Source organism: Urtica dioica, chromosome 9 (assembly GCF_054948205.1).
Source record: "Urtica dioica subsp. dioica isolate 48M chromosome 9, U.dioica_male_clone48M_v1_H2, whole genome shotgun sequence".
Classification (NCBI taxonomy): domain Eukaryota; kingdom Viridiplantae; phylum Streptophyta; class Magnoliopsida; order Rosales; family Urticaceae; genus Urtica; species Urtica dioica.
This window is the reverse complement of record NC_142764.1, coordinates 16,624,212-16,636,347: the sequence shown is the minus strand read 5'-3', so window position 1 is coordinate 16,636,347 and position 12,136 is coordinate 16,624,212. Positions and strand designations below refer to the sequence as shown.

At 38.6% G+C, this 12,136-nt stretch overlaps 2 protein-coding genes across 3 annotated transcripts; one reads left to right on the top strand and one right to left on the bottom strand.

Moving 5' to 3' along the window:
- Positions 1-1,977: 1,977 nt before the first annotated feature.
- Positions 1,978-4,733, top strand: PHOX2 (Octicosapeptide/Phox/Bem1p (PB1) domain-containing protein / tetratricopeptide repeat (TPR)-containing protein). Of its 2 annotated transcripts, none has more exons than XM_089625557.1 (2): positions 1,978-2,170; positions 2,318-4,733. In XM_089625557.1, exon 2 carries the CDS (start codon positions 2,341-2,343, stop codon positions 4,393-4,395), a length of 2,055 nt encoding a protein of 684 aa, XP_089481683.1. In that variant the 5' UTR covers positions 1,978-2,170; positions 2,318-2,340; the 3' UTR covers positions 4,396-4,733. The 2 variants fall into 2 exon arrangements, with proteins under 2 accessions (XP_089481683.1, XP_089481682.1); XM_089625556.1 differs by having other exon boundaries at positions 2,253-4,733.
- Positions 4,734-7,032: 2,299 nt separating this feature from the next.
- LOC149385338 (1-aminocyclopropane-1-carboxylate oxidase 3-like) lies at positions 7,033-8,956 on the bottom strand. Its single transcript, XM_089625070.1, has 4 exons — positions 8,731-8,956; positions 8,207-8,584; positions 7,891-8,082; positions 7,033-7,491 (listed from the first exon to the last, which is right to left on the bottom strand). The coding sequence occupies exons 1-4, from the start codon at positions 8,851-8,853 to the stop codon at positions 7,210-7,212; spliced, it is 975 nt and encodes a 324-aa protein (XP_089481196.1). The 5' UTR covers positions 8,854-8,956; the 3' UTR covers positions 7,033-7,209.
- Between the last annotated feature and the right edge of the window lie 3,180 nt (positions 8,957-12,136).

The following is a 12,136-nucleotide window of genomic DNA, read 5'->3' as shown; positions in this document are numbered from 1 at the left end:
GATTACGGTAAATAAATATTCGATCTTATACTTCTCACTACGAGGATTACGAATATACTGGAATTTCTGTTAAGTGGACCCCATTTAAATCGTAACTACAAATAAATCATACACATATTATTAAATGCTCTTAAATACTAATATTCCAACATCTCACGATGAAAGACGAGACAAGTCTTTTTTTAAGGAGTCTACTTCAGTTCAAATTCACTAAATAATACCATAAAAAAATAGTAACTAAAAGCTTTATTAAAAAATTAAATTAAATTCCTTAAAAAAATATTTAATATTTTTAACAAGAAGATAAAAGTTGTAATTGTTTTTTTTTTTTTAATTTAAAAAAGCTTATAAATTTAAAGGGAAATTGATAGCAATAATATATAATTACTTGTTACTTACAAAAAATTAATTATAACTCAAATATTGACACATTTAGTATCAAAATGTCACGAACTAGTTGCAGCTCGTGATTGTTATGAGAAATTTCATTTTTTAGACCCGAAAGTAATGAAAATATCTCAATTAGACCCACTAGTTAAAAAAATCCAAAATTAGACTTTTGTACCAATTTTGGATGAAAATACCATCAATTCAAATACACACCCTCTCTCATCTCTTTCACTCTCACTCTCTCACTTTCTCTCTCTTGCTCTCCCAAATTTCCGACACCAAAGACAAAAATCCGACCGAAACCACCACAAATCCGACCTCCACCACCTCAAATTCGACGCCCGCCACACCAAATCCGACCGAAACCACCACAAATACGATGTCCACCCCACATCTTCAAGGTCTCAAGCTCTCAAAGAGTCATAACCCAAAATGACAAAAAAAGTTAATTTTTTATGTTTTTTTTTTCATGGTTTGATTAGTGTAGCATTGATAAAATACACGATTTTAGTGCTTATTAGTTATTTTAGGTTGATTTGAATGAGATTTGGAGGTAAAAATAGGTTTTTGGTTGGTTTTAAAATCTGGAAATTTCCGATGAATACCATCGGAATCCATCGGATTCGGTCGGATCCGACCGAATCCGATGGTATTCATCAGAAATTTCCGACGAGTTCCGATGGTGTCCGATGGATTCCGACTGGGTTCGATGGTTTTGAGGTTCCGACGAGTTCCGACCATTTTCGATGAGTTCCGACCAAATCTGACGAGTTCCGACCTTGTCCGATAGAATCCGACAATAATGATAAAATCCGACCAAATCCGAGGTGTTCTTGAATTTTTTTTTTTATAAATAATTTAAGATAATTTGGTGTGTGTTTATGATTAATAAATTAAAAAAAGTTGTTTTAATTATGAACAAAATATACTAATAACTAGTTGTTTTTTCTAATTAATGATTAGTTGTTTTTTTTTTTTTTTTAATTATGAACAACATACTAATAAATTTTTGTTTTTTAAATTATGAACATCGTGTTTTTTTATGTTAAATTTACTTATAAGTTGATGCTATTTTGTTTTATGTTATATATTATATTATAGTATAAAAATAAATTAAATTACATTAAACTTAAAATCAATCCGAGACCATCGAATTTTTACAAAACTCATCAGATTTGGTCGGAATTGGTCGGATTTTATCGGAAATAACATCAAATTCCGGAAAGTTTAACATACATCTACCAACTTTATTTATTCTACACAAACTATATCACTAAAGTTATAAAAGATGAATGAACAAGCATACTTACCCATTTTTACGGAATTCAACCAATTGGATACTCGAAATGATGAGAGAATGAGAGATTTTCAATAAGTAGTGAATGAACTTTTTGTTATTAATAGTGTTATATGGTCTAGCAAGAGTATTTTCGTCTAAAATTGATACAAAAGTCCAATATTTGATATTTCTTAACTAGTGAATTTGATTGAGATATTTTCATTTGAATATAGAAAATGAAATTTCTAGTATTAAATATGCCCCGTTTAAAAATATATATAGAGTATAATATGGCCAATTCAGCAAATAGCAATCCCTCTAGGGTTTCATCCCAAAACCCCATCGTCTTTCTTATACCAAAAAAAAAAAAAAAAAAAAAAAAATTACCTCCCATTTCCGATTGCCTACACAAGCAGTTCTCTTTCTCTGAATCGAGTTTCGAAGATTTTGGCGTGGAAAAAAAACCATTTGTGGGTAAAGCTTTGAGCTTGGTATTGGCAAGTAAGTTCATCTTCTTCCTGTAAATTGTCCTTGTATTCGTATCTAAAGATTGGTGTTTCTTTCAATACTCATATTTGGATAGGATTACATTTAGACTGAGTCAGTCCTGTTGTGTCGTTGTGCCAATAATTTCTCGCGAGTGCGAAGAGAAGCTTGTTACATATTTATAAATGGGGAAATCTGGGGGAAGAAAAAAGAAGGGTAGTTCGAACCAGGCTTCAGTGGACAAGACAAGCACCACCACCACCAGCAACAGCAACGTCAAAAGCTCAGTGACGCCAATCGTCAATGGCGGCGTTGATTTGGACTCAACGATATTCCTGAAGAAAGCCCACGAGCTCAAGGAAGAAGGCAACAAGCGGTTTCAGAGCAAGGACTTCGTGGGCGCTCTACAGCAGTACGAGATCGCCCTGAATCTGACCCCGAAAACCCATCCGGACCGGGCCGTGTTCCACAGCAACCGCGCCGCTTGCATGATCCAGATGAAGCCCATCAACTACGACGCCGTCATCGCCGAGTGCTCGTTGGCCCTCCAAGTCCAGCCCAACTTCGCTCGAGCCCTCCTCCGCCGCGCCCGAGCCTACGAGGCCCTTTCGAAGCCCGACTTGGCCGTGCTCGACGTCCAGTCCCTCCTCGCCCTCGAGCCCAACCACCGCGACGCCCTCGACATGGCTCAGCGCCTGAGAACCGCCCTCGGCCCTCAGAGCCGCCCCTCCCCGGCAGCCCTCGGAGCCTCGGCCGTCCGCGGAGCCCCGATCGCCGGCCTCGGCCCCTGCCTCCCCGCCCGCCCCCTCCAAAAGAAGCCCGCCCCCGGCCCCGCCAAGCCCTTAGTTTCCGAGCAGAAGACCCAATCCCCGAAGCTCGCTGCGAAGCCCGTCGCTGCCAAGGAGGTTTCGCCGCAGCCCCCGGTGGTTGCTCAGGCCCCGGCGACGGCGGCGAGGACGTTGAAGCTCGTGTACGACCACGACATCAGGCTCGCCCAGATGCCGCCGGGTTGCGCGTTCCGCGTCTTGAGGGAGATCGTCGCCAAGCGATTCCCTTCTTCGAAATCGGTGCTAATCAAGTACAAGGACTCCGACGGGGATTTGGTGACCATAACCTCCACGGTCGAGCTTCGGTCCGCCGAGGCTTGCGCCGGGGACGGCGCAACGTTGAGGCTCCACGTCGTGGAGGTGGGCCCCGAGCAAGAGCCGCCGTTGCCCGACGAAGCAGAAGAGGAGGCCGAGGCGAACGAGCCGAACATAGAAGAACAAAAAGAAGAAGAAGAAGAAGAAGAAGAAGAAGCCGTCGTGACGACGAAGGAGAAAGAATCCCCTGCGGCGGAGGAGGTGGAGATGGACGACTGGCTGTTCGAATTCGCGCAGCTTTTCAGGACCCACGTGGGGATCGACCCGGACGCGCACATGGACCTCCACGAGGTGGGTATGGAGCTGTGCTCGGAGGCGTTGGAAGAGACGGTGACGAGCGAGGACGCGCAGGGGCTGTTCGACAAGGCGGCGTCCAAGTTCCAAGAGGTGGCGGCGCTGGCCTTCTTCAACTGGGGGAACGTCCACATGTGTGCCGCCCGCAAGCGCATCCCTCTCGACGACTCCGCCGCCACCGAGGTGGTCTCGTCCCAGCTGCGTGCCGCCTACGACTGGGTCAAGGACAAGTACACCCTGGCCAAGGGAAAGTACGAGGAAGCCCTCGCCATCAAGCCCGACTTCTACGAGGGCCTCCTCGCCCTCGGCCAGCAGCAGTTCGAGATGGCCAAGCTCCACTGGTCCTACGCCCTCGCCCGCAAGGCCGACCTCTCGCACTGGGACTCCAAGCAGCACACGCTCGACCTCTTCGACAGCGCCGAGGAGAAGATGAGAGTCGCCACCGAGATGTGGGAGAGCCTCGAGGAGCAGCGGGCCCGCGACCCCAAGAGAGACGAGGCCGCCGCGCTCAAGAGGCGCAAGGGCGGCGGAGAGGAGGGATCGTCCGCGGAGGAGGCCGCCGAGCAGGCCGCGGTCATGCGGTCGCAGATTCATCTCTTTTGGGGGAACATGCTGTTCGAGCGCTCCCAGGTCGAGTGCAAGCTCGCCACCGGGGACTGGGAAAAGAATCTCGACGCCGCCGTCGAGCGCTTCAAGCTCGCCGGGGCTTCCGAGACCGATATCGCCACGGTTCTCAAGAACCACTGCTCCAACGACGGGAAGAAGGAAGAGGCGCCCCAGAACGGTGAGGTTGTTGTTGTGTAGTGAAGGGTTTGTTTGACTTCCCTTTTAATTTTAACTGGTGCTGTTGATCATATGTTGAAACAGAAATAGGGAATGGAGTTTTGCCCAGCGAATTTCTAGAAATACTTGAAATTATTTTTGTTAATGTTTTTTTTTTTTTGAACTTTTGAGAATTGGGTACTGGATTTAGAAAAAAGAGTAGTCAACGGATTTTTTAGGGGGGTTTTGTGTTCTCTTACTTTCAGTATTGAGGAGATTTTCTCTACTTCTGTTCTGCTTTAGTGTTTTGCTCCTTAGCTTGCTGCTCCAATTTGAGCAATGTTAAGCTTGCATAATAATGCTTTTATGATCTTTCAGAATTTTGTTACTAGTCCTAATGATCATCTTTCAATATTCTGAATCTGAAGCACAGCGAATTTATCTTCTACTTTCGTTACTTTATACCACACTTTTCATGATTTTATAGTTCAAAAGAATATCACATTTCTGCTCGATACTCGTTCTCTAAAGTAAGCCCTTTCATGCTATTCAGAAAGCTAAAATTTTCAAATCAAAGACCAAGTCAAGAAATAATAATATAACTTAGTCTTAGACGCGAACACAATATTTTTGTCAAGGGGGAGTGAGGCACATGGCTATATGGCTTATTTAGGCTTCGTACTTTAAAATTTTAGTTTAATTATCTGAAAAATTAAAAAAATAGTTCAAATTAAGTCACAACGTAAGTGACATTATGAGATGGTTGGCATAAATTGAACTATATTTTAATATATAAATAATTAAATTATATTTTAATTGAGGATAAACATTAAACTATTTGGTAAAGGTTTATTTGTTTTTTTTTAATATGTACAACTTGCTAGAGTAGTGTCCTTTGTCAATATTGTTGTTGAGTGATAGTTTATATCACTGTTATTGCAATTCTATTTCACTTAGGATTCCCAATCCTTGACCGATTTATGATATGAACAGAACCTGGAAGTCTTTCCTTTGGCCCCCAAAAATATAATAATGACAATTACACGGTATTTCTTGTCCTCTCGTGGCTTCCATTTTCGGTGCGAATAATATACAATGCCTGAATAAATGCAATACCGTTTAATTAGAAACAACGTGCCTTGTATAAACTCGAATTGTCAATCCTTGAAAACATGACACAAAAAAAAATGATAAAAAAAATGATTTATTACGTTTGATAAGAGATGAAATTTAGGTTATAAGGTGAATGTGGTGAAAATTAGTTTATATATATGTTAGTATCTTCTGACAAAACTAGTCCCAATTAAAAATGTATTTATATAGATCACAATATTAGAATATAGTTTCTTCGTCGCTGCCATGCTAGTGTGTGCGTCACGGCTTCTTGTGATTTTTTTTGGCAATGATATGTTTATCTAAAACATATCTAGTCAATTTCAACTACCATTTTCATTATTTTGATAAATTAGTCATTTACTAAAATTTATCAAAATTAACGTATAAAAATACTAATTTTTTTTTTTTTTATGTAAAATGCAATCCAATCAATGAGATCACATCACAAAAAGCGGCTAAATTTTAAACATGATTAAAATGTTGAGTGAGTTGTAAATCTAACATTTCAAGTATAATAGTCCGTGAGTTTTTTCTTTTATAATTTGGAACATCTTTAACTTATAATTTCAATTTCAGCTCTATGACACATATTTTACAAAATTTCGCATACAAAACTACTGCAAAATATTAACTATTATTATTTTATTTATTTTTATTTTATTTTTTGCTTCCTTTTCTGAACTTATTCCTGGCTATCAAGTATTGATCCCCAGAGGAATATAAAAATCAGATGATTATCTAGCATCTTCCATTCGTCCAATACCGTCATGGTTGGCGGAAAATTTGGGTCCCTCAGATTTTATGGGACAATATACAAGCAACAACACCAACATTATTCCATTATATAATAAACTAAAATAAAAAACACCTATCATATCCGGAGCCAGCTAAGGCCCCGGGGGGGCTTAAGCCCCCCTTCAATTTTTTTTTTTTGCACTTTTTGCCCATTTTAAAAAAAATTACATTTTTTTCTCTTGAAAATTTATACTTTTGGCCCAATTTTTATAAATTTTTTACAATCAAGCCTCCCCTGAATTTTTTTTTTCAAATTAGCCCCCCTGATGGACTTTTCTGGCTCCGTCACTGATCATATCATATCATATCATATTAGAAAATAGAGAGTAGATCCAAAATAATAAATACTCAATTCATTTGTTTAGTGTTCTACTTGCAGAAGCTGGATTCTGACGTTTTTTTTTTTTGTTTTTTTTTTGTTTTTTTTTTTTTGTTAAAAAAATACTTTAGATAAGCAATTTCCTTAAACTTTTTAACCAAAATACAAACTTAATGACTAACGATTGGTCATGAATTTAATCATTATTACAAATTATAGGCGCTTATTTTATAGTAAACCCAAAAGCAAATATTCACATCATCTTCCAACATACAAGTGACTTATCTTATTATATAATTGGGATTCCCTAACTGTGGCATAACTCTAAGCACCCAATTGGCATAGCACAAAAGCTTTATATATTTGGACGGCTTCTTTGCCATTCCATATCGAGTTTAATATCGATTACATCATATATTAAGCGGAGGAAAAAAAAACGTCACTGAATATATCCAAAAACTCGCTTTATTTTATTAATATACGTTTCCCATTACAAAAGGGTAAAAGTAACACAATACACACTGATCACGAAACACTAAAACTGATAACAAAACACCAACTTGTATTTTAGTACTAACAAAAGCAAAGCACACACACGCAGTAACTTCGTTTGACTATGTATGATCTCAAACGATCGCAATGGGGTCAACGTTGACCACGGCCTTCATGGCTTCGAACCTTGGCTCCTTCGCCTGGAATTTGAGGGCAGCGTAGAGCTTCATGTAGTCGTCGAACACGAACTTTGGGTACTCCACGTGACTCTGGTCAACGCCGGAGGTCAACGCCGGAGCCGGGAATATGACGGCGTCACTGCCGGGATTGTAGAATGACGCCAACGACATCCTGTTTCCCTCTGTCTGAGTCACCACTCGGTGGACCACGCTCTTGTATTTACCATTGCTAATCACCTACACACACGTACACGTTCTTTATTACTTTACTACCAGCAACTTTTGTCACCTAATTGATAATCTAGTACAGAATAATATATATTTACAATCATCAAAATCTGCAAAGTCACGGCCAGAGCATATAATCCCAAGGTCAAAGGGATCTAGTAAAATAAATAATTTTTTTTATTTACTTAGACTTGTAAATAGTTCATGGACCATTATACAAGTCGTCCTTAATTAAATTGCTTTTTTTTTTTTTTTTTTTTAACAGAATGATCTCGACAGTTGATTTTGTAGTATTTTAGTTATTTTCACACACACACAACACACATATATAATTTAAATAAAACCCAACTCTAAAAATAAAAAAAAATCACTCAACTCTTAAAATAGCGATATCAAAGGTAGTAGTACCTCAAGCTGGTCGCCGAGGTTGATGACAATGGAGTGACGCATGGGAGGGACGTCGACCCAGCTGCCGTCCTTGAGGAGTTGGAGGCCGGAGACCTTGTCGTCCTGAAACAGAAGTATGATCCCTCCCGCGTCCGTGTGGGCCCGCAGCCCCTTTATCAGCTCCGGCTTAGGGCACGGTGGGTAGTTACTCACCTTTTTAAGGATAATAGAGCCAAAAATCTAAATTAGATACACTAATATGCTAAAAAAAAAACATTAAGGGTGCTAATTTGTAAATTTTTAGGGTAAAAAAAAAAATGGCACCGTCCTTGCTCACCTTGGTCCCAAAGTTTGGGCCCTTGGAGCCGTGGAAGACCCTCTTCATGTAGCCCTTCTCGAGCCCCAAGTTCTCGCACAGCACCTCCAGCAGCCGCTCCGCCAGAAGCTCCACCGCCCTAGCAAACTCCTTCACGGCCGCCCTGTACTCCGCCCGGAGCTCGCCGGCGCCGGAGTCCACGTCGGAAGCCGGCAGGTGGCGGAGGAAGAAGGTGCTCTCCCAGTCCACGTCCGTGACTTCCGACTCGGAGGCTTCCAGGTCCAGGCCTCGAGTGGCCACCATTTCCTTGAACCTCTCTTCCATGCACTTCTTGTAGTGCTCCTTTGTCAGCCTCTCCACTCTGTCCATCAGCTCCGAAGATATCCCGTGCTTCACCACCTTTGTAAAACCATGGATATATATATATATATATATATATATATATATATATATATATATATATATATGTCGAGAATCTCACGTTAAAATGGAAGCTCACACATAGTCATAGATGATGATATTCTAATAATGTTCTACGTACGTACCTCAAAGAATCCCCAGTTTTCACAGGCGTCGTTGATCTCCGCCATGGCTGTGCCTCTCATGTCGCCGTTGAGTTTCGACATGTCGATCACTGGGAAGGTAACACTTTGGTGATTCTGATCCATACTTTCGCACTCTCTGTATAGATATGAAAAAGGTGAATTTCTCTTGGATATGTATGTGTATGTGATTAAGTGGTGATGATTGATGAGAAGAATGGTGTTGAGTTGGAGCTAATTTATAGGCGTTTTGAGGAGTGGCAAATACGTCATTAGCGTAACAATTATATAATAATAAAAAAATGGAATATAGAGATTTATATGGAATATTATTTTGTATAATATAAAAGTGCAACACGTCTGTATTATCATCATGTATGTGAGAGTTGAGACGGTCCCTGTGTCGTCAAGGGTTTAGTCATAAAGTATGCGTTGTTATGTGTTCTATTTTGTGGGAATCCGACCCTACTTATTTTTGGATGCTTCTGTGTTCTTGCTTCATTATCACTTTCTTTTTTGTTCTTTTTCGTTTTTTATTATTTATTTTCGGTCTACTCTACCGGCACCGCAAGATTCTTGAATTATGAAACGGCAGATTGGTTTAAATATATTTACGTAATTAAATCATGTGATTATAACCTAACAAGTCTAAAAAATTGAAGTAATTGACACCTTTTAAAATCTCACTGTGTACGATGATTATAAAATTTATGATGATAATTTTTTTTTTCACTTTAGCATACTAAAAGCAGTTCTTTTCACCAATTTATCTTTAAACTCGATAAAATAAATAATAATAATTTTTTTTTGCTGCAACTAGTTAATACTTTAGCATCTTTTAAGATTCCAATCAAAATTTCATTTTATTAAAAAAATAGTTCACCGGACTCTCAGTAAACTTTACTGAAGAATAAATTTAATTTGATTTACTCTTTATTTAATTAATTTACCATGTGATATATTTTTAATAAAATGAAACTTTTACTATTTTTTAAAAAGAGTTCATGAGTTATTGGACTACTGTTTTAATTGCCCATAATAAAAAACCAACTAATTGCAATTAATAATATATTTTATTACATATCGGCCCAGTCCGTCGTTTATAGCTTATTATTACATATCTCACTAACAAGTATAATTAAATTAGTAATTAATTTGAAATCGCACTACTAAAAATAAGACTTTTCATGTCGCTAAAAAACATCGCTTTCAAAAATAAATCGACAGCCAAACCATTTAACCAAAAACAAAAAACAAATTCATAATACGTCGCTCAATCATAGAAGGCCACGTCAAATATTTGGGCGTCATTTATATACAAAATAACGTCCTGCACATACTCTAGACATTGAAAGGTCCATATAACTTTAGGCGTTGCTCTTTGGATAAGCGACGCCCAAAAACTGTTGTCCAATGTTATAATGCCACGTGGCAGTGACAGGGTTTGGACGTCCTTTGACTAAAGAGTGACGTCTAAATTTTTGTTAAACCATAGATTTGTTCGCCTCTTGCACTTATTTTCTTCTACTCGCTCACTTCTTAACAACTTATGTTCGTCTTGGATATGTTCTTCTTCTTCATTGTCATTTTCGTTTCGACCAAATTTCAAACCGCGAATTACAATTTACATGGTAAATTATTCGGATTTTCACATATTTTATCTTTCCAACACGCCTAGTATCAAGCTTAGTACAAAATCAAATACAATACAAATAAATGTTTCATTCTTGTGTATCATGATAAAATTATACACATTATAATTGTTTTGTTGACTTTTGAACAAAAAGAAAAAATAACACTAAAAAGTGACTATATGAGTCATAATGTCATCTGGGACATGGAGAGACACAAAATGAAACAGGTGATATAGATTTAATTTTAAGAAGTTTTAATCAAACCGGTTATTCAACCGATTCAGAATTGTGTCATGAGTGTATTCAAGTTCTTAGCGAGTCTTATTCGAGAAATCGAGAAGCTTCTAGCAATGTATTAGTGGGGAAGCATAGTTGAGAAGAAAAAGATCCATTAGGGTGTGTGGTCGAAGCTATGCAAACCAAAATATGAGGGAGGTATGGGTTTCCGAGATATCGCAGTGTTCAACCGAGCTTTTTTAGCTAAAAAAGTCTGGAATATTTTACAACAACCCAACCTTTTGTCGAGTCGGGCACTTTAAGCTTCCTACTTCCCCCTTTTCAGATTTAATGAGTACTCCGACTTCTCGAACATAATCGACAATTTGGCTGGGGATTCTTTGGGGGTGGAGTATCATGAGAAAGGCTTTAGATGACGTGTTGGGAACGGTGAAAATGTGGACATCATTGAGGACCGTTAGGATTCCGCTTCCAAACTACTTTAAGCTCTTAAATTCGCCATTCATTCCAGCGGGTCTTCGAGTTTTAGATCTAAAGCTTGCTAATAGAGATTAGGAAAAAGAGTTTGTCACTACGTTATTGGGTGAGGAAGTCGCTTAAAAAGTCTTCCAGATTCAGTGCTCTAGATTGGACCCGGAAGATGACGAATTTGGCACCACACTTGGAATGGGGACTAGGGCTGTACAAAACCGAACAAAAAATCGGATAAAACCGATATCCAAACCGAACCGAAACCGAAATTTTGAGCCACGTCAGCTAACCGAAATTTCGGATTCGGATAACCGATCCGGTTTACAAAACTGAACCGGATATCGGATTTGATTTTGGGAAATCTGGATATCGGTTATTTAACCGATTTTTTTAATTAAAAATAAATAAATATATTTTAAAAAAAAGAAGACCTAATTTTGAGACAGACCTAGCGTTTTAAATTTATGTCATTATTATTAACAGATGATGGTCAAGTTGTCATAGAAGAACAAACTTCTCATATATCAACTTCTACTGCTACTACAACTTGATTATGTGATCTATAAAAGTAACATACAAATTCAATTGTTGTATGGTTTATTATGATCATTATGGTTGTAATTTTAATTTTATATTATGATATTTACATGTGTAGGTAGTTGGAGACAAGTGTCCTTTTGAATTTTATTTTTTTTTACTCAGTTTTAGATTATGTATTGTCATTTTGGAGCTTTATAAGAGTCGTTTGTACTCGTTTTTTTGAATTTTTACAAACCGGATTTGGATTTTAGAAACTGGATATCCCTTTTATAAAACTGGATATTAAACTGGATCTGAAATTATACAAACTGGATAACCGAGATTTAAAAATTGGATACGGGACTGGATACTGGATTTAAGAAACCAGATAACCGAATATTCGGATAATCGAATTTCGGTTTTAGACTAAATTGGACCGGATACTGGACCGAGTTTTTAAAAACCAAAAATTCGGATTTGGATACTAAAAATGTCAAAAACCGAACCGAATCGATCCAGTTTCACCTACTCAATGAAGTCGGGATACC

What these genes read in the sequence shown, in the direction of transcription:
- PHOX2 (XM_089625557.1), top strand. Translation starts at nt 2,341, where the DNA reads ATGGGGAAATCTGGGGGAAGAAAAAAGAAGGGTAGTTCGAACCAGGCT.
- LOC149385338 (XM_089625070.1), bottom strand. Translation starts at nt 8,853, where the DNA reads ATGGATCAGAATCACCAAAGTGTTACCTTCCCAGTGATCGACATGTCG. An exon ending in GCCCAAACTTTGGGACCAAG is followed by an intron (nt 8,083 to 8,206) that starts GTGAGCAAGGAC and finishes ATCCTTAAAAAG; the next exon opens with GTGAGTAACTACCCACCGTG. An exon ending in ACCTCGGCGACCAGCTTGAG is followed by an intron (nt 7,492 to 7,890) that starts GTACTACTACCT and finishes ACGTGTGTGTAG; the next exon opens with GTGATTAGCAATGGTAAATA.